Raw genomic sequence first — 21,684 nt, 5'->3', positions numbered from 1 at the left:
CCCGTCCCCCCTTCCTATCTTCCTTCCTCCCTCTCTGGGCCCCTCACGTCCCCCCTTCCTTCCTTCCTACCTTCCTTCTCCTCTAGGCCCCTCCTGTCCCCCCTTCCGTCTGCCCTCTCTGGGCCCCCCTAACCACCTTCCTTCCTCTCTGGGCCCCTCCTGTACCCCTTCCTTCCTCTCTGGGCCCCTCCTGTGCCCCTTCCTTCCTTCTTCTCCTCTGGGCCCCTCCTGTGCCCCTTCCTTCCTTCTTCTCTGGGCCCATCCCCCCCCCTTCCTTCTTCTCTGAGCCCATCCCGTCCCCCCTTCCTTCCTCTCTGGGCCTCTCCTGTCTGCCCTTCCTTCCTCTCTGGGCCCCTCCTGTCCCCCCTTCCTTCCTCTCTGGGCCCTTCCTGTCCTCCTCCTTCCTTCCTCTCTGGGCCCCTCCTGTCCCCCCTTCCTTCCTTCCTCTCTGGGCCCCTCCTGTCCCCCCTTCCTTCCTTCCTCTCTGATCCCCACCTGTACCGCCCCACCTTCCTCTTTGGGCCTCTCCTATTACCCCTACCCCCCATTTCCTTTCTGGGCTTCTCCGGTCTCCCCTTCCTTCCTCTCTGTGCCCCTCCTGTCCCCCCCCCTTCCTTCCTCTCTGGGCTCCCCCCCCTCCTTCCTTTCTGTGCCCCTCCTATCCCCCCTTCCTTCTTCCCTCTCTGGGCCCCTCCCATCCCCCCTTCCTTCCTACCTTACTTCCCCTTTAGGCCTCCCTTCTGCCCTCTCTGGGCCCCTCCGATCCCCCCTTCTATCCTCCCTCCCTCTCTGTGCCCCTCCTTTCCCCACTTCCTTCCTTCCTCTCTGGGTCGCTCCTTCCCCCTTCCTTCCTCTCTGGGCCCTTCCTGTCCCCCCTTCTTTCCTTTCTGCGCCCATCCCGTCCCCCTTCCTTCCTCTCTGGGCCTCCCCTGTCCGCCCTTCCTTCCTCCCTCTCTGGGCCCCTCCTGTCCGCCCTTCCTTCCTTCCTTCCCCTCTAGGCCCCTCCTGTCCCCCCTTCCTTCTGCCCTCTCTGGGTCCCTCCTGTCCCCCCTTCTTTCCTCCCTCCCTCTCTGGACCCCTCCTTCCCCCCCTTCCTTCCTCTCTGGGCCCCCCTATCCTCCCTTCCTTCCTTCCTTCCTTCCTTCCTTCCTTCCTTCCTTCCTTCCTTCCTTTCTGGGCCTCTCCTGTCCCCCCTTCCTTCCTTCCTTTCTGGGCCTCTCCTGTCCCCCCTTCCTTCCTTCCTCTCTTGGCCCCTCCTGTCCCTCCTTCCTTCCTTCCTTCCTTCCTACCTACCTTCCTTCCTACCTACCTTCCTTCCTTCCTTCCTCTCTGGGCCCCTCCTGGCCCCCTTCCTTTCTCTCTGGGACCTTCCTATCCTCCCTTCCTTCCTTCCTTTCTGGGCCTCTCCTGTCCCCCCTTCCTTCCTTCCTCTCTTGGCCCCCCTGTCCCCCCTTACTTCCTTCCTTGTTTCCTCTCTGAGCCCTTCCTGTCCCCCTTCCTTCCTCTCTGGACCCCTCCTGTTCTCCCTTGTTTCCTTCCTTCCTTCCTTCCTCCCTCTCTGGGCCTCTCCTGTCCCCCCTTCCTTCCTTCCTTCCTTCCTTCCTCTCTGGGCCCTTCCTGTCCTCCCTTCCTTCCTCTCTGGGCCCTTCCTGTCCCCCCTTCCTTCCTCTCTGGGCCCTTCCTGTCCCCCCTTCCTTCCTCTCTGGGCCCTTCCTGTCCCCCCTTCCTTCCTCTCTGGGCCCCCCTATCCTCCCTTCCTTCCTTCCTTCCTTCCTTCCTTCCTTTCTGGGCCTCTCCTGTCCCCCCTTCCTTCCTTTCTGGGCCTCTCCTGTCCCCCCTTCCTTCCTTCCTCTCTTGGCCCCTCCTGTCCCTCCTTCCTTCCTTCCTACCTACCTTCCTTCCTTCCTACCTACCTTCCTTCCTTCCTTCCTCTCTGGGCCCCTCCTGGCCCCCTTCCTTTCTCTCTGGGACCTTCCTATCCTCCCTTCCTTCCTTCCTTTCTGGGCCTCTCCTGTCCCCCCTTCCTTCCTTCCTCTCTTGGCCCCCCTGTCCCCCCTTACTTCCTTCCTTGTTTCCTCTCTGAGCCCTTCCTGTCCCCCTTCCTTCCTCTCTGGACCCCTCCTGTTCTCCCTTGTTTCCTTCCTTCCTTCCTTCCTCCCTCTCTGGGCCTCTCCTGTCCCCCCGTCCTTCCTTCCTCGGCCCCTCCTGTACCCCCTTCCTTCCTCTCTGGGCCCTTCCTATCCTCTCCCTTTCTTCCTTCCTCTCTGGGCCTCTCCTGTCCTTCCTTCCTTCCTTCCTTCCTCTCTGGGCTCTTCCTGTCCCCCCCCCCCTTCCTTCCTTCCTCTCTGGGCCCTTCCTGTCCTCCCTTCCTTCCTCTCTGGGCCCTTCCTGTCCCCCCTTCCTTCCTCTCTGGGCCCTTCCGGTCCCCCCCTTCCTTCCTCTCTGGGCCCTTCCTGTCCTCCCTTCCTTCCTCTCAGGGCCTCTCCTGTCCCCCCTTCCTTCCATCCTCTCTGGGCCCTTCCTGTCCCCCCTTCCTTCCTCTCTGGGCCCTTCCTGTCCTCCTTTCCTTCCTCTCTGGGCCCTTCCTGTCCTCCCTTCCTTCCATCCTCTCTGAGCCCTTCCTGTCCCCCCTTCCTTCCTCTCTGGGCCCTTCCTGTCCCCCCTTCCTTCCTTCCTCTCTGGGCCCTTCCTGTCCTACCTTCCTTCCTCTCTGGGCCCTTCCTGTCCTCCCTCCCTTCCTTCCTCTCTGGGCCCTTCCTGTCCTAGCTTCCTTCCTCTCTGGGCCCTTCCTGTCCTCCCTTCCTTCCTCTCTGGGCCCTTCCTGTCCCCCCTTCCTTCCATCCTCTCTGAGCCCTTCCTGTCCCCCCTTCCTTCCTCTCTGGGCCCTTCCTGTCCCCCCTTCCTTCCATCCTCTCTGAGCCCTTCCTGTCCCCCCTTCCTTCCCTCTCTGGGCCCTTCCTGTCCCCCCTTCCTTCCTCTCTGGGCCCTTCCTGTCCCCCCTTCCTTCCATCCTCTCTGAGCCCTTCCTGTCCCCCCTTCCTTCCTCTCTGGGCCCTTCCTGTCCCCCCTTCCTTCCTTCCTCCCTCTCTGGGCCCTTCCTGTCCCCCCTTCCTTCCTTCCTCGGCCCCTCCCGCTGTGATTTTCTAGCACTAATGCCCCCACTCTCCTGCGGCGGTCTCTTGCAGTGAGGTGTGCAGCCTGTGGTGGGCGCTGTCTTCGGATCCTCCGCTCGCGTCTCAGGTTCTGAATATTCTTGTGGAAAAAATAACAGGTGACGTCCCCTACAAAGAGTGCAAGACATCGCTGCTGAGCTCCACCTCCAGCCGGGTGGCCACCCTCATGCCGCTCGCGGTGAGTACAGCCCTGCCCGAACATGTGACCCCGGGACAGCGAAACGAATGGCTACTGACCCTGACAACTTCTGTGTACAGTGTGGTATCTCCTATAGGGGGTTGTCACCCGCCCCGCACACTGTATACATCCTATATACCCCGACCCTCCTCCTGACAACCACTGTGTACAGTGTGATATCTCCTATAGGAGGTTGTCACCCGCCCCGCACACTGTATACATCCTATATACCCCGACCCTCCTGACAACCTGTGTACAGTGTGATATCTCCTATAGGGGGTTGTCACCCGCCCCGCACACTGTATATATCCTATATACCCCGACCTTCCTCCTGACAACCTCTGTGTACAGTGTGATATCTCCTATAGGGGGATACGTCCGGAAAAGCCTGGTTGTGACCCTCCAGTCACCTGGCCCTTATACCTCAGTGGACTGTCATCTTTCTAAGCTTGTCGTTAACTCCTCTCTGTGTGCGTGTCACAGGTGGGTTAATCGGCCCTGGAAGCTCAGACATAACATCTGCCATTATCCCGGCGAGTCAGCCGAAGGGTGGGACTCTGTAACGTGCACCATCTGGGACTGTTCTTGTTATCTGTTGGTGGTTCGATAAAGTATTTCCACTGTGTTACCCTCACCTTGTGTTGTCTGAGTAGTGGGATGATATGGTAGGAAGATGAAAGTCCATTGAGTTACCAGGCCAGTTGACCAGAGGGTCACAACCTGGCTTCTCCGAACATCTCCATGGAGCCAGGCGACCCGTGGTGTCCAAATTCTGGCTTTCTCAAACATCCATGGGACTCCCAGGTGACCCATGGGATGGGGTATATAGGATGTATACAGTGTTCTGGGCGGGTGACAACCCCCTATAGCTGTTCTCACACTGTACACAGAGATTGTCAGGAGGAGGGTCGGGGTATACAGAGGTTGTCAGGAGGAGGGTTGTGGTATATAGGATGTATACAGTGTGCGGGGCGGGTGACTGTCTGTGTTTGATGCTTCTCTCTGTTATGGGACAGCGCTCTGTGTTTCCATATTACTCGTGCTCTTACTGACGCCGTCCTGCCGCTCTGCCCTCTGGTCTTCTCTCTGCTCTTTATCTGCTCTCTTCTCTGTTCTGCGCTCTGCTCTGTTCTTATCTCTGTTCTTCTCTTCTCTGCTCTTCTCTCTGCTCTTCACTTCTCTCTGCTCTATTCTTCTCTCTGCTTTGTTCTCTGCTCTGCTCTTCTCTCTACTCTCTGCTCTTCTTTCTGTCCTTCACTCTGCTCTTCTCTTCTTTCTGCTCTACTCTCTGCTCTTCTCTTCTTTCTCCGCTGTGCTCTTTGCTCTTCTCTTCTTTCTCCGCTGTGCTCTCTGCTCTTCTCTTCTTTCTCCTCTGTTCTCTACTCTGCTCTTTTCTCTGCTCTGCTTGCTCTTCTCTCTGCTCTCTTATCTCTGCTCTCTCCTCTCTGCTCTTCTCTCTTCCCTCTGCTCTCTTCTCTCTGCTCTGCTGTGCTCTCTGCTCTGCTCTCTGGCCGTCCATCCTGAACAGGAGCTTCATTCCAGACGCGCAGCTGTAACACATCTTCATTTCCTCCTGGCCGGGGAGGGAGCGCAGGGAGTCTGGAAATATGGTCTGGACGGTTTATTCTCCTCTATTCCAGTTAATCCCTGGCTGCATACACACCTCCGCTGTCCAGGTGTTCAGGACCCCCCTCCCCCGACACTTCACACTCCCTCCAATCTCTCCTCCTGTCACACTGTCACTGGCCTGTGCACCAGCACTGCCACCAGTCTGGGCCCTGCTCACTCTGCTGGTGCAGTCACTGTGTACATATATTACATTACTGATCCTGAGTTACACTCTGTATTATACTAAAGAGCTGCACTCACTATACTGCTGGTGCAGTCACTGTGTACATACATTACATTACTGATCCTGAGTTACATCCTGTATTATACTCCAGAGCTGCACTCACTATTCTGGCGCAGTCACTGTGTACATACATTACATTACTGATCCTGAGTTACATCCTGTATTATACTAAAGAGCTGCACTCACTATTCTGCTGGTGCAGTCACTGTGTACATACATTACATTACTGATCCTGAGTTACATCCTGTATTATACCCCAGAGCTGCACTCACTATTCTGCTGGTGCAGTCACTGTGTACATACATTACATTACTGATCCTGAGTTACACCCTGTATTATACTAAAGAGCTGCACTCACTATTCTGCTGGTGCAGTCACTGTGTACATACATTACATTACTCATCCTGAGTTACATCCTGTATTATACCCCAGAGCTGCACTCACTATTCTGCTGGTGCAGTCACTGTGTACATACATTACATTACTCATCCTGAGTTACATCCTGTATTATACCCCAGAGCTGCACTCACTATTCTGCTGGTGCAGTCACTGTGTACATACATTACATTACTGATCCCGAGTTACATCCTGTAGTTATACTCCAGAGCTGCACTCACTATTCTGCTGGTGCAGTCACTGTGAACATACATTACATTACTGATCCTGAGTTACATTCTGTATTATACTCCAGAGCTGCACTCACTATTCTGCTGGTGCAGTCACTGTGTACATACATTACATTACTGATCCTGAGTTACACCCTGTGTTATACTCCAGAGCTGCACTCACTATTCTGCTGCTGGAGTCATTGTGTACTGTCACGGTTCACGGGGAGGATACCCTTATCATCCCCACCACTCACACCAATTTGTCATGAAGCGGGGTTGTTTGGTTGCCCCTGGTTCTTTCTGAAGGGGATTTATCTATATCCCACTTCCCAGTTCCAGTTTGGAACTTGCAGCTCTCTGGCGCCCCTCCTTAACCTCAGGTCAGACAGATAATTAGTCACCAGAAAGGCTGCCTTACTTTGTACTGGCTAATGGGCACACTGCAGCGAGGGCGATATAACTATTCCCACTGAGGCGGGAACAGTAATTATCAACGCCGCAGTCGCTACACAGTTTCCCAAACGCACAGGACAAATCCCGCTGCCACCAGCTCCGATTTCTTAATTATTAATGGGTCCGGAGCTAACCCAGATTAGTAGCGTAATTCGCTTCAGAGGATGTGACAGTACGTTGTAGAGCAAGGAGAGACAAAGCTAGTAATTTTATATTTTGCTCCAAAAAACTTAGTTTTTACAGAAGTATAAAAAGATATTATAAAGAAGACAAATATCGTATGTACAGTACAATTACAAATAAAATGGGATTAAAGTTGAAAGAACACGTACATTTCATTCAGATCATTTCATCTCCTACCTGACCATGTGCTCAGGGGGACACATCAAGATGCATATCACACATCTGTATAGCAGCTAGACCCCGGACAAAAGACACTGGAAGACTGCTGCTTCACTCACTTATTTCCTAGCCTAAAACCAAGGCACTCCCCCTGTGGTGACCTCACTCGGGGCTGAATCCTCCCTTTCTTAGAGCTGTGACCGACCATTTTTATACCTAGCTCGCTGTATGAACTTGTATACGAACGACACAATGATCAGGTTGTGCACCACATCGGGGGGAATCTTTTAAGTGTAAACACGCAGGCAGAGTGAGAAGAGGGGGGGTCGGAAAGGCCCACAGCGTGTGTCTTAAAAACCATGGAACTTTTAGGTATATGCTCAAACATGGCATATTCATATTATCGTGACATGTACATACATTACATTACTCATCCGGAGTTACCTCCTGTATTATACTCCAGAGCTGCACTCACTATTGTGCTGGTGCAGTCACTGTGTACATACATTACATTACTGATCCTGAGTTACCTCCTGTAGATCTTTTATTATAAAAATGAAAAACATAACAATAATAATAACAGAAACAAAACAGAAATATCAGCCAGAAAAAAATAATCAGTATACTGAACACTGGTCCAGCCGCTCATTCTCTCCTCTCACACATATTATACAGTATATACAGAATAATAACTACTTTGACCTTCTGGTCCGGTCACCAAACAAAATAATAATAACAAATAAAATAAACTATGGCAAACAAAAACTATATACATAAACTTTTTTCTCTTTTTTTTTTTTTGATTTTTTGAATTATTATTTTTTTTTTATTATTTTTTTTTTTAGTTTTAAATAAAATAACTACAAATTAAACAAATATATACAATACTACAAGCTATCCTCCATTCCCAACCCCCCGCACTGACCTGAGAGCTGGTCCTGCGTCTCATGCCTCAGTCCATGTCCAACGTCCATAGGCCAGATCAGGCAGTGCCAGTTTTTCCCCCAAACAACCCAGTGTCCCATAGTCCCAGAAGATAATCCCACCTCCCCCCTTTTCCCACCACCCAACCTAATACCTACACCCAATTCTATATCCCTATATACAATATATACACTATATACAGCAGCACACACCACAATAATTACAAAACACGAAGCCCAAGTTCGGTGCCTGCAGCCCTACATCACTGTATAATGATCAAACAAAACAAAAATCTACAGTGTCAGCAGCAGCCCACCACCAGGAAAGGAGATGACCAGACTAGGGCACACTAAAAGAAAAGCCCCTCCAGAGGAGCGCGGCCCTCCGTGCGCCCAGTCGCCCATACTCCAGAGAGCGCACCTTCACCAGGTCACCGAGTATGGTCCTAAACACATCGTCCACTGGGAGGATTTTTCGTTGCGTCGATACTAAGCACCGTGCGTTCCACGTGTGATACCTAACCACTGCGCTAACTAGAAATAAGGTGCAGCGGTCCCGACCACCCAGGTCTCTGAATGCTCCATAGGCCCATTCCGCATAGGAGAGACCGGCCAGCCGAGACCAGCCAATGAAGGCGCCCACCCTGTTGTACACCTCTGTGTTGAAGGGACAATGAAGCAGGAAGTGGTCCATGCTTTCCAGCAAGGTACCACAATGCTCCCGAGGACAATTCCTGTCCTCAGAGCTCCTACACTTCAGATTGTCCCTCACACACAGTTTCCCATGGAAGCAGCGCCAAACCAAGTCCCAAAACTTCGAGGGGATCCTGATAGAATTCAAAAGATGCAAACCCACCCCAAGATCCCGACTTGGGCAGTCCCTGAGCGCCAGAGGCCTCTGGAAATGGGTCAACAGAACCCTACTGTCAAGTAGTTTCCTTGGCAGAGTCCTGATCTCCCACATTCCCAGACCCCACCGACGAATTACCTTCAGAACCAAGGTAGCGTAAGCCGGAAGATGTCCATGCGGTGTGCGAAGATCCTTCACTTGCCCTCCTGTCTCCCATTCCTGGAAGAAAGGCTGAAACCATCCCCTACAGGAGAATACCCACGGAGGAGCCCTCTCTTTCCAGAGGTTTGCGATATTGATCTTAATGAAGGTATCCACAAGGAATACCACAGGGTTGACCATACCCAACCCTCCTAGTCTCCTCGTACGGTAAGTAACCTCCCTCTTGACCAGGTTCAGTCTATTCCCCCATAACAGTTGGAAGAACAAACTGTAGACCCGAGTCCAGAGAGATTCCGGCAAGATGCACACACTGCCCAGATAAATCAGTAAAGGGAGCAGGTAAGTTTTGCTCAGGTTTACCCTTTCCCTTAGGGTCAAAGACCAACCCTTCCATTGGTTCACCTTCTGAGTGGCGATCTCTAGCCTGCTGTCCCAATTTTGTTTGGGGTAATCCCCCTGGCCAAATTCGATGCCAAGGACTTTTGCAGAGACTTTGGGTCTTGGAAGGGTGTCCGGGAGCTCAAAACCAGGATCTCCTCCTCCCAGCCAGAGACTCTCACACTTATCCCGGTTGATCTTGGACCCGGATGCCTCCGAGTAGCGATCTACCTCTGACATCAGCCACCCTGCCTCCTCGTGAGAGGAAGCAAACACAGTGACATCATCGGCATACGCCACCACCCTCAGAGTGGCTTCCGGTGCTGCCTGATCCATCCCGATCCCGGCCAACGGTCCACGCTCCACACTCCTAAGAAGAGGGTCAATCGCAAACACGTACAGCAGCGGGCTCAAGGGACAACCCTGGCGAACACCGGACCCAACCTCAAAAGAGCTACCAATCCAACCATTCACAAGCGGGAAACTCTCTGCCCCACTGTACAAGGTCTTAAGCCAATCAACAAACCCCCCCGGCAGGCCATATCTCAGAAGGACGGACCAGAGGTACTCGTGATTAACCCGATCAAACGCTTTTGCCTGGTCCAGTGACAGCATGTACCCCTTCCAGTGACCAGCCCTACCCTGCTCCACTGCCTCTCGGACACAGAGCACAGCACTAAATGTGCTGCGGCCTGGAACAGAGCAATGCTGGGCCCCCGAAAGGAGTCGGGGTGCAAATTTCACCAGCCGATTAAACAGCACCTTTGCCAGAACCTTCCTGTCTGCATTGAGAAGCGCTATGGGACGCCAATTCTCAATGCAAGACGGGTCCTTACCCTTTGACAAGATGATCAGAGCAGACCTCCTCATTGACTTCGGCAGAGTGCCCGAGGAAAGACACTCATTGAATACCTCAGTCAAGAGGGGAACCAAAACGTCCTTAAAGGTCTTATAGAATTCAGATGTTAAGCCATCTGGACCAGGCGATTTTTTGGGAGCAAGCCCTTCAATCGCCAACTGAACTTCCTCTTCCTTGATCATTTCTGTCAAAACGTCAAGAGAGGGGTCTACCCCTGGTTCGGGGACAGCTTCTGCCAGGAAAGCCGACATCTCATCCCAATCAAGATCCCTCTTCCCCAAGAGGTGCGAGTAGAAGGATCTGACAACCTCCAGGATCCCTGATCTGGATCGCCTCAGGGACCCCGTAGTGTCGACCAGTCCTGTAACCACTTTACTATTCACTGACATCTTGCAGTTTCTGTAAGGGTCGGGCGAGCGGTACTTCCCGTAATCCCTCTCAAAAACCAAAGATGCGTGTCTATCGTACTGACACCTCATAAGCAAAGATTTCACTCTGGAGATCTCCTCGCGGCTACCTCCAGTTGAGACAAGATGCTCGAGTTTCCTCCTCAGACCCTGATACAGGCGGTACCTGCTCAGACTCCTGAGGCTCGAGAGCTGGCGGAAGAATCTCGCCACCCTTTCCTTGAACATCTCCCACCACTCTGACCTACTACTACAAAGATCCAGTAAGGGTACCTGGCTCTGAAGAAAATCCTCAAAGGACTGTCTTATCTCCGCTTCTTCCAAGAGAGACGAATTGAGCCTCCAAAAGCCTCTTCCCATCCGGAGGGTCTCTGTAACATTCAGAGAAAACAAAATTAAACAGTGGTCGGAGAACTCCACCTCAACAACAGACACTGCTGAAGAGACAGCTTCCTCCTTTAAATAAAACCTATCTATTCTGGACCTACAGTTACCTCTATGATAGGTGAACCCCTCGTGGCCTGGGGTGTGCCGAATGTGGACATCCACCAGGCGAGCCTCACTAGCTATACTATTAAGGGCGACGCTATCATAAGTCAGCTTGTCTCTGGAACCTCCTCTATCTCGGGGCCTCGTGACAGCATTGAAGTCCCCTCCAAAGACAACCTGCCGACTTGTAAAAAGGTAGGGCTTGATCCTCATAAAGAGACACTTCCGGTCCCACTTAGATTGGGGACCATAGATGTTAATGAGCCGGAGCTCTTGTCCCTTCATGAGGACATCTAAGATCAGGCACCTCCCCATTTCTAACTCAATAACCCGTCGGCATTCCACCGGTGCGGTAAAAAGGACCGCCACTCCGCTATATGGCTCGGCCGCAAGAGACCAATAGGAGGGCCCGAGTCTCCACTCCCTCTTAGCTTTAAACACATCTGCCATGTTTGGCAGCCTGGTCTCTTGCAAAAAGAAAATGTCAGCTTCAACCCGGCTGAGAAAATCAAAGGCCGCAAATCTAGCTGTATTTGACTTTATGCTGGCGACATTAATGGACGCCAGCGTCAACGGAGTGGGTTCCGCCATCATTGGTGATTGAGTTAGATGGCTTTCTTTTTCCCACTCCCCTTATCCTCTGCCTCAGAGGAGGAATCCTTCCCCCTCTTTAATGACATGGAGGTATCCATTTCCACGCGTTTTTTATTTTTTTCATCCTCGTCTCCGGACTCTGGGCCAGTCCCTCCAAGGATTTTACGTTCCCAGAAGGAGGAGACTCGGCGCCCCCTGTGAGCCCCGCCGAAGCCAGAACCTCACCCTCAGCTTCCTCCTCAGAGGAAGAGATGTTTTCAAGGGCTTGGAACCGGTTAGAAAGACCAACCAGAGGGGAGTCGGTTTTTCCTTCCTTAGGTACCTTGGTCAGAGTGAGAGAAGATTTTTTATCTCCCTTCTTTCTCTTCTTTTTGGTGCCGAGCTTACGCTTGTCCTCTAGCCACTGCCTATTATCCTCATCCATACTTTCATAATGGGAGGACTCTGAGGCAGTGGCACTCTCCTCCCTGTGGATCCTCCTGACCTCCTCATCCAACTCATCATCCCTTGGGGCCTCAGCAGCAAGACTGGCATCCAGGACAGGGGCCGCCCCAGTAGCCCGAGGCTCGCCCAGCTCCCTATCCTGTCTGCGCTTGTCTAGACGCCTTAGCTGGGCAGGCGTCTTTTTATTGCTTTTCTTCCTTGGCCCCTCAGCTCCCTCACCCTTGCTAGTCCCTTCCCCAGCAGAATCAGCCTCACGGCTTTCTCCCACCGGGGTCACGACTGCGTTAGCGAAGGAGCGAGGACAACGGCTGAATGGGTGACCTAACTCACCACACAGGTGGCACCTAATCTCCACACAAGATGCAGCAAGATGGCCGACATCCCCACACAATGCACACTTCTGCACAGTGCAGTTTGCGCTGAAGTGTGTGGGGTCGCCGCACTTGTGACAGAGCTTCGGTTGCCCCTGGTAGAAGACCAGGATACGATCCCTACCCAGGAAGGCAGATGATGGTATGTGGGCAACCGTACCACCTGAACGATTAAGTTTTACCATAAACGTCCAGGCCCCTGACCAGATACCAAACTCGTCACGGTTTTTCTTTGGCATCTCCACTACCTCTCCATACCGGCCAAGCCACGTCATGATGTCATAACAAGAAAGCGACTCGTTACATGTCATCACGGTCACTTTCTTGACTTGATTTTGGCGAGACACCGCCTGAACGGCAAAGTCTCGCCAGCCGGGCTCATTTTTTGCCAACTCATAGTTCGACCAGAAAAGTTCAAGCCCCTCCGGCCGAACAAAGCTGACATCAAACTCAGGTGTGGAATAGGGATGTATCAAGGCGTAGATGTCAATCGCCTTGAAGCCCATCCTCAGCAGGAGCTCCACAACCTTCGACCTTGGAGGACACGCATCACTGCCCCTCCACCGAAGACGGACCACATTCCTACGCACACTACCCGGCCCGGCTGTTGGGAGGGACCACACTGTATCCCCCCCTCTTTGCTCTCGGAAGGCCCCGAGGCCATGCCTCTCTATCCAGAAGGATAGATCAACCTCTCGACCCTCTACCATTAGTGATCTATCTCCCCTCTTTAGAGCCTCCAGGAGACGCCGTTGCAACATGCCGTCCCCAGAGCCCAGAGACGAGGAGGACGCCCTATTTCCCCCGGAGGTGACAGCGGCATAACTCCTGACAGGTGCTGCCACCACCGAGGGGGCAACCGGACCAGTGACCACATCCACACCAACAGTATCACCATTACCCACCTCCATAACCTCCTCACCCTCCACCAAACCAGCAACCACACCACTAGACAAAGAGTTTTCCTCATCCATACCCACCACCACATTCACTCCTGCTGGACCAGTGACAACAGGGGGTGACATTTTGGCCTCCGCATCATCAGGCACAAGGGGCTGAGTCTCCTCCACAGAACTGGAGGTGACCTCACCCCTGGTTTTATGTGTGCCCTCCGCATCATCAGTTGATATTTTCCGCTGCTTCATGGTTGCTACCAGGCGCCGCTGATCTTTCGCTGCTGTGAGGCACCGCTGATCCTTAGCATCAGGATCTTGTTGACCAGCGGCGCCAACACAGAACAGGACTTTGGTGGGAGGACCGGAACGCCCAGCCCCGGTAACCCCCTCACACTGCCGCCGCTTCTCAACTAAGTGATCAGCGGCAACAGCATTCAGGGGCGCCGAGGCTACCGGAGCTGCCCCTGACACCGGGCTGCTCCCCCCTCCCACTGGGGAGCGCACCACAGTATTGTGGCCTGATTTTTCGCCCGCCGCCGGGCCGCCCTCACTGTCCAGCCTCTCGGCTGATGCACCTGCTGCTACGTCCCTGCTACTACAAGCAGAAACGGAGCTCTGCGCCTCACTACATTGCTTTACACTACACTACACTACATTGCTTTGTAGTCTCCCCGCGCCTTTGCACCGGATCCACAGCAGAACCCGGGCTGGGCTGGGCAACGGGGCTTATACAGCGAGCTGACCCTGCAGCCGACTCAGGGGGTACAGGGAGGGGGGCATACACATAGCTTACCGCTTCCTGCAGCTTAGGTTTGATCTTCTTCACCTTTTTTTTCCGGCCCCCAGGTGCCTCCTCTGGCAAATCATCACCAAGATGGAAGTTCTGAAGGCACACTGGGGACTCCAGGAGCTTGATCTCTGCCATTAGCGCCCCTCCCTGGCCGATGTTGTCACTGTCCTCCCCAGAGCCAGCAGAACTGCGACGAGATGTCATTGTCGCCTGTCCAGCAGGGAGCTCGCTGCACGTGGCCTGTGAGTGACTAAGCAGGCTGCCAGGTGGGGCTTTCTGCTGGTCATCCTCCTCCTTCTCATCATCATCATCATCATCATCCACCTGGCTCCCAGGCTGCAGCCCTATCTGCCTTTGCTCTCTGTTATCAGCCATTTCTCTAAATCGGTCTTCATTTTGCAATTTTTCTTTAAATGGTCCACTTTTTTCTTGGATAAAAGCTTTTCTTACCTCCAGGTCATTAATTTCAAGCTTCAGCCTCTTTACCTCAGCCTGGAATTGCGTCTTCCTGGGTCTGGAGGCGCCTGCAGCTTTTGCGCTTGTGCTTGAGCCTTCTCAATCTCTTGCTTGCTTCTTCATACTCACGAAGGTGGCTCATGACCCGGGAGGCATAGGTGGACACAGACTCCCGGGGTCTCTGCAGCGCCCAACCCTCCTCAGTGAGGTCAGCCTCACCTCCGTGAGCACTCAGCTTTCCTCCGGAAGGGCTGTCATCCTGCACGCTAGCAAGCTTCTCCTCCATGGAAGCCTTGCGGCTTCTCTGGGTCTCTGCAGACCTGGGGGGAGTAGGAGCCACATTGCTGCGACTCCTGGTGGAGCGTCTCACCCCCGAATCTTCTGATGTGCAGGCTGGTTGCTGGTTCTTTCTGCCCCCCGCCAGCCTGGTCCGGGAAGCAGAAGCCTGGGACTTGGCTCCTTCACTCATCCCAGGAAACCCACTCACTCCCTGGGTAAGAGAGAGAGCAGGTCCCCGGGTGGAGAGGTGGTGGTTCTCAGGAGCTCAGGAGCACACAGCAGGTTCAGCAGCGACCGCACCCACAATCAACACAGTGAGTAGCAGCTGAGCAGAGCTGCACCCACTATCCTGCTGGTGCAGTCACTGTATACATACATTACATTACTGATCCTGAGTTACATCCTGTATTATACCCCAGAGCTGCACTCACTATTCTGCTGGTGCAGTCACTGTGTACATACATTACATTACTCATCCCGAGTTACATCCTGTAGTTATACTCCAGAGCTGCACTCACTATTCTGCTGGTGCAGTCACTGTGAACATACATTACATTACTGATCCTGAGTTACATCCTGTATTATACTCCAGAGCTGCACTCACTATTCTGCTGGTGCAGTCACTGTGTACATACATTACATTACTGATCGTGAGTTACATCCTATATTATACTCCAGAGCTGCACTCACTATTCTGCTGGTGCAGTCACTGTGTACATACATTACATTACTGATCCTGAGTTACATTCTATATTATACTCCAGAGCTGCACTCACTATTCTGCTGGTGCAGTCACTGTGTACATACATTACATTACTGATCGTGAGTTACATCCTGTATTATACTCCAGAGCTGCACTCACTATTCTGCTGGTGCAGTCACTGTGTACATACATTACATTACTGATCCTGAGTTACACCCTGTATTATACTCCAGAGCTGCACTCACTATTCTGCTGGTGCAGTCACTGTGTACATACATTACATTACTGATCCCGAGTTACATCCTGTAGTTATACTCCAGAGCTGCACTCACTATTCTGCTGGTGCAGTCACTGTGTACATACATTACATTACTGATCCTGAGTTACACCCTGTATTATACTCCAGAGCTGCACTCACTATTCTGCTGGTGCAGTCACTGTGTACATACATTACATTACTGATCCTGAGTTACATCCTGTCACGGATCCCACAGGGAGGATATTTTTATCATCCCCACAGCTCACACCAATTTGTCTTGAACCGGGGTTGTTTGGTTGCCCCTAGTTCTTTTCTGAAGGGGATTTATCTATATCCAACTTCCCAGTTTCGGTTTGGAACTTGCAGCTCTCTGGCGCCCCCTTACCCTCAGGTCAGACAGGGTACTGCACCTAGGGTAATTAGTCACCAGAAAGTCTGCCTTACTTTGTACTGGCTAATGGGCACACTGCAGCGAGGGCGATATAACTACTCCCACTCAGGCGGTAACAATAATTATCAACGCCGTCCGTCGCTCCCCGGTTCCCCAAACGCACAGGACAAATCCACTGCCACCAGCTCCGATTTCTTAATTAAGAACTCGTCCGGAGCCAACCCAAACTAGTAGCGTAATTCACTTCAGAGGACGTGACAGTACGTTATAGCGCAAGGAGAAACAAAGCTAATAATTTTATATATTTTACTCTAAAAGCTAGGCAGTTTTTAAAAAAAGTTAAACATATTATAAAAGAAGACAAGTATCATATGTACAAACAATTACAAATAAAAAGGGATTAAAGTTGAAGAAAAACACTTTCAGTTCTCATATCATTTCAGATTGTGGCAAAACATGTGGCTGAGGGAGGGGCGAACATCAGATTGTACTACAGAGCGTCTCAGCTAGCTTCCTGGTGAAAGGCTCACTCACAACTCACCAGGGTTAAGATATGCCCTCTGGTTGTGACATCGCTGAGTGGGCAGAGTTACAGAAAGCACTCCTACTTTCTCAGAGGGACTCAGATTTATGGAACATTCTTATCCACCGTAGCTCCAGGATGCAACCTCGTATAGCGACGACGGAATTATCATTGATCTTGTTTTGCGACTAGCATTCTACTAAGACCAAACATGACCTGGCTATGCACCGCGAGTAAGCAGTAATTCGTTTCTCGGATACCAAGGGTATAGGAAATTGGAAAGCGCACTGGGTGATGGCCCGGCCGATACACATACCAAAAATATATCTTTCATGTCTGTCACTAATTGGGGTCAAGTTATGCCTTACTATTAAGTTTGTACATGAACAAAAGAGCACATGGTTTCAGACAAAAGACTGGTTATTTAACTCCCAGACAGAGTCCCACACTGGAGTTTCGAGTTACATCTGTATTGTCAGCAGGGAGCAAGAGTTGGGAGGAAGGGGGGTCGGAAAGCCCGCAGCGTGTGTCTGTGCTCAGCTTTAATGGACATAGCAGAGCTCAGTGTGCGTGATCGTAGACAATCAAATATATCATATTCCTGACACCGCTCCCTTTTGCACTGCCCTAAGGAGGCAGGACCTCTCGGTACTCCTCCATGTGCATCTCGGCAGGTTTGCCCCAGCCGGACAACCCATCTGCATTTCCATGCTCGCTGCCCTTTTTGTGTTTCACGGTAAAGTCGTACTGTGGGAGAGCGAGGCTCCAGCGTAGCCGCTTTCCGTTTGTTCCACACATGGCTTGTAGCCAGCGCAGAGGGTTGTGGTCAGTGACCATAGTGAAGGTGCAACCGTACAGGTAGGGCTGCAAACATTGCAGGGCCCAGACAATGGCCAGGCACTCCTTCTCGATGGTGAAATAGGCCACTTCCCTCAGCAGAAGCTTCTGATTCAGGTACAACATGGTGTGCTCTTGGTTCCCCAAGTCGACCTGGCTCAGCACCGAACCGAGGCCAAAATCGCTGGCATCGGTCTGCACCAGGAATGGTCGATTGCTGTCGACTGCTTTTAACACGGGAGAGTTGCACAGGGCTGTTTTCAAAGCCTGGAAGGCCACCTAACAGCCGTCTGTCCAGTCGACTGTTTTGGATAGCTTCTTCCTGTTGGGGTCCGTCAAGGGTTTTGCCAGGCTACTATAGTTCTGTACGAAGCGCCTATTGTACCCTGCAGTGCCCACTAAGGACATCACCTACTTCTTGGTCCTGGGGGTCGTCCACTTTCCCAGGCTCTGGCCTCATAGAGTTCCCGCCTACCCGGTGCCCCAGGTAGTGGTCCTCTCTCATGCCCATCTGGCACTTTTCCCGGCTTGATGGTCAGACCTGCTTGGTGAATTCGCCTGAGCACCTCCTGGAGATGCTTCAGGTGTTCATCCCAGGAGGAACTGAAGATGGCAATGTCATCCAAGTACGCCACCGTGTACCTCTCCAGTCCGTGAAGCAGGTGGTTGACCATCCGCTGGAAAGTGGCAGGAGCATGCTTCATGCCGAAGGGCATGACAGTCGACTCGTACAGTCCGAAGAGTGTGATAAAGGCGGACTTCTCCTGCGCCTCAGGGCTCAGGGGAATCTGCCAGTATCCCCAACTCAGATCCATTATGGCCAGATATTTTGCACCAGCTAACCACTCAAGCAGCTCCTCGCTACGCGGCATTGGGTGCGTGTCAGAGGCTGTGATGGCCTTGAGCCCCCTGTAGTCCACGCAGAACCGGGTGGTCCGATCCCGGGCGTTCTGGTCGTACCAGTGCTTCTGATCAGCCTGAGCCTGCGACATGTTGTCATGCACCAACTGCGCCAAGGTCTGGATTTTGTCACAGAAGCGCATGACATACTCCACGATGGACACTTCAGAAGGGTTCTGTTCCTCTTCCCAGGATTCCCTTACCAACTCAAGGGGTCCCCGGACTCGCCTGCCGTACAGGAGCTCGAAGGGGGAGAACCCCTGTCGAGGCCTGCAGAACCTCTCGGTAAGCGAATAGCAGGTGTGGGAGGTACCGCTCCCAGTCGCGTCCTTGGGTCTCAACCAGCATGCATAGCATCTGTTTGAGGGTACCGCTGAAGCGCTCACACAAGCCATTGGTCTGTGGGTGATACGCACTCGATACCAGACGCTTCACCTGCATTCTCTTACAGAGAGCCTCCATTAGGCGAGACATGAATTGGGTCCCTTGATCAGTAAGCATCTCCCTGGGAAATCTTACCTGTGAAAAGATGGCCAACAGGGCATCCGCCACCTTATCTGCCCTTGTTGAGGACAGAACCACTTCCTCTGGGTAACCGGGTAGCGTAGTCTACCACAGTGAGGATGTATTACTTTTCAGAGCTGCTGGGGACGGCCAGCGGGCCCACAATGCAAGTGATAGAGTAGCCTTTCCAGAGGATCGTGGTGGACTAAGAGATCAAGGGAGCCTTAAGAGCAGGCCCTGCCCTCCCCACTTTTTGTCTGGTGTTACAGGTGCGGCAGTAGTTTGTCACATCTGTCCCCATCTTGGGCCAATAGAAGTGTTGAGACAGCCGGGCCTTAGTTTTGCTGATCCCCAAGTGTCCAGCGAGTGGGATCTCCTGGGCAATCCGCAACAACTCACCCCTGAATTGGTGTGGGATGACCAGCTGTCTTTCCCTCAACCACTCCTTTTGCGATTTTCTGGGTACTGTCTCCCGGTACAACTTCGCTCGTTCCCAGAACACCCTCTCCTTATCAGTCACAGAGGTGGGCGTCTCGGCGAGGTGTCTCAAATTCTCTAGTCTTGCATCTGATTGCAGAGCAGCCTGGAATTCCTGTCTAGGGGCAACCAGAAGCGATGTTAGGGTCCCTTCCCCACGGGAACCCTCTGGGACCTGCTCTGGGTCCATCTCTGGTTCAGGCACACCTGTGACTGAGGAGGTTCCAGAAGGCAGAACGTTATCTGCATTCCGGGCACTCTGACTGTGGGTGACAGCAGCTACGTAGGCTGTCTCCCTGGGGATTTCCACAGACCCATCAGCTGGTGGTGCTATGGGTACTACCTCCACCCCCACCATCCCAGGAGCAGTGCTACGTATAGGGCAGTTACTTTCCTCTGTAGCACTGGTCAGTTGCACGGCATCACCTTCCTCAATGTTCCCATGCATCTCCCCATTTCCCTTAGCACCATCACTTGCTCCTGTTAGGGATTCCTCAGCCATCCCACCCCGCAGAGTGACGTGGCTGAGCACTCCTCCACCTGTGAACACATTCTTAGAACACAAATGGTTAGCAGGTAACACATGCACATTTTCCTCATCAGTATTGCCTTCAGCATTTTCAGAAAAATGGTTATCAGGTACCTCATTAACGGTAAAGCATTGTCAGGTAACACATGCAATTTCCCATCGCTATCATCAGCGTTCGATCGCGGAGGGGAGTCAGGGACATAATATGCAACCATCCGCCCCAAATCAGTCCCCAATAAAACATCAGTGGGCAAGTTATCGGACAGCCCCACATCCTTTACCCCGCTCCCAGCACCCCAATCTATATACACCTGGGCCATTGGCAAGGGACAGCGGATGCCCCCAATCCCGGTGACAGTCAGGGTTTTTTCCGGAATAATCTCTTCAGGGGCCGCCAGTTTGGGTCGGATGAGGGTTCGTTCAGACCCGGTGTCCTTGAGGCCTGTAGTGACATGGCCCTCCACAGTGACGTGCTGCACGTTGTCACACACCCTCCCAACCGACCCACCCAGAACTGCTGCATTAGGCCTTGAGGCCTTGGCTGTGGGGTTCTTATGCTTCTCTGGACAGTTGGCGCTGATATGATCAGTCCGTTTGCAGGAAAAACACTGGCGAAGTTCGGTGGTAGGTCTGGTGCTGTTGGCCACGGGGACAGGACCTCTGGTGTGTTGGTTGCAGGCTTACCCCCTCTCCAGCTGGCGGTGACTGGCTTCTGCACTTCAGATTTACGGTTGGCCTCATAGGCATCGGCAATCTGCGCTGCTTTCGTCACGTCTTTGGGTTCTTTGTCCATCACGAACTGTTGCACCTCAGCTGGGCAAAGATGTAAGAACTGGTTTTTAATCATCAGGTCCCGCAGCTGTGCAAAGGTGGTCACTGACAGTCCTTATGTCCACTGGTTAAAGTGGGTCCTGAGTCAATGCACCACATCGCTGTAACTGTCATGTGGGCCACGTTGGAAGTTCCGGAACTTTCTACGGTAAACCTCAGGTGTAAGATGGTACTTGGTTATCATGGCCTGCTTGATGGCCTCATTGTCTTCATCTTGGTCTGGCGGGAGAAAAGCAAACTCCTCCAGAGCTTTGCCTTTTAGCCCTGGGGTCGGGTAACGGGCCCATGCGTTCCCAGGCAACCGGTACTATCTGCAGGCTTTCTCAAATGCCTGCAGAAATGTGTCCAGGTCCCGTCCTTTTCCATCACAGGAAAGTGCTCTGGTCGGGGTTTAGGGGACGGAGCGTTGCTGGACTCACTGCTCCGCTTGGTAGATGGTACGGCTCTGAGTTCGGCCAGCTGCTGTTCATGGTTTCTCTGGGCCTCTCTCTCAGCCTCCTGGAATTGCTGGATCAGCTGCAGACGTCTCTCTGTGTCATCTACAGAGCATTGTTGCATAGCCAGCTGCAGGCGGGGGTCCACGCTCCCCTGGTTGCAAGTAGGGCCGGCATTCAGCGACTGGCCTTCGGCAGCAGCGCCACCTGCGCTGGTGCTGGCTTCTGCGTTTGCTGGGCTCTGAGGCCTGGTTGGTCCGCTTCAAATTTCACCAGTTCCGTGACCATTTGGGCCTTGGTTTTTCCATGGGTGTCCAGGCCGTGCTACGTGCATTTTCCAACAAGTGTCCTCCTTCTGCTGGGTGTACCAGGCTTCTCCTTTTGCAGCCATCATTGCCAAATAAAAGATTGTTTTTCTATCCTAAGAGAAAGGGAGGGGGTAATCGAAAGTACATACGGTATCGTCTCGGGACTAGGAAACACTGAGCTCGTTCCCCAAAACTTTTTTGTGCAGAGTCCTCTGAAGAACTGTGCAAGTTTTTAGTGAAAGGAATGATTGCTCAAACCCGATCACTAATGCTCTATGATCCCACCGCTCTGCCGCCAGTATGTCACAAATTACAAGGAGGATAATTTTATCACCCCCCAGCTCACACCAATATGTCATGACCCGCGGTTGTTTGGTTGCCCCTGGTTCCTTCTGAAGGGGATTTATCTACATCCCACTTCCCAGTTCCGGTTTGGAACTTGCAGCTCTCTTGTGGCCCCCCTTACCCTCAGGTCAGACAGGGT

General features: G+C 52.6%; 1 protein-coding gene across 3 annotated transcripts in view; it reads left to right on the top strand.

Annotated features, from left to right (window-relative positions):
• The window catches only part of MROH1 (maestro heat like repeat family member 1), a 190,050-nt gene that overhangs the window by 116,724 nt on the left and 51,642 nt on the right, over window positions 1–21,684 (top strand). For all 3 annotated transcript variants that reach the window (XM_077271559.1, XM_077271557.1, XM_077271558.1), the window contains one exon: window positions 3,186–3,351. In XM_077271559.1, the coding sequence (XP_077127674.1) occupies window positions 3,186–3,351 (166 nt within the window). The remainder of the gene's footprint in view (window positions 1–3,185; window positions 3,352–21,684) is intronic.

The sequence above is a fragment of the Ranitomeya variabilis genome, chromosome 6 (genome assembly GCF_051348905.1).
Source record: "Ranitomeya variabilis isolate aRanVar5 chromosome 6, aRanVar5.hap1, whole genome shotgun sequence".
Classification (NCBI taxonomy): Eukaryota; Metazoa; Chordata; class Amphibia; order Anura; family Dendrobatidae; genus Ranitomeya; species Ranitomeya variabilis.
Note: the sequence above shows the minus strand (reverse complement) of the source record. Positions and strands in the feature narration are given on the sequence as shown.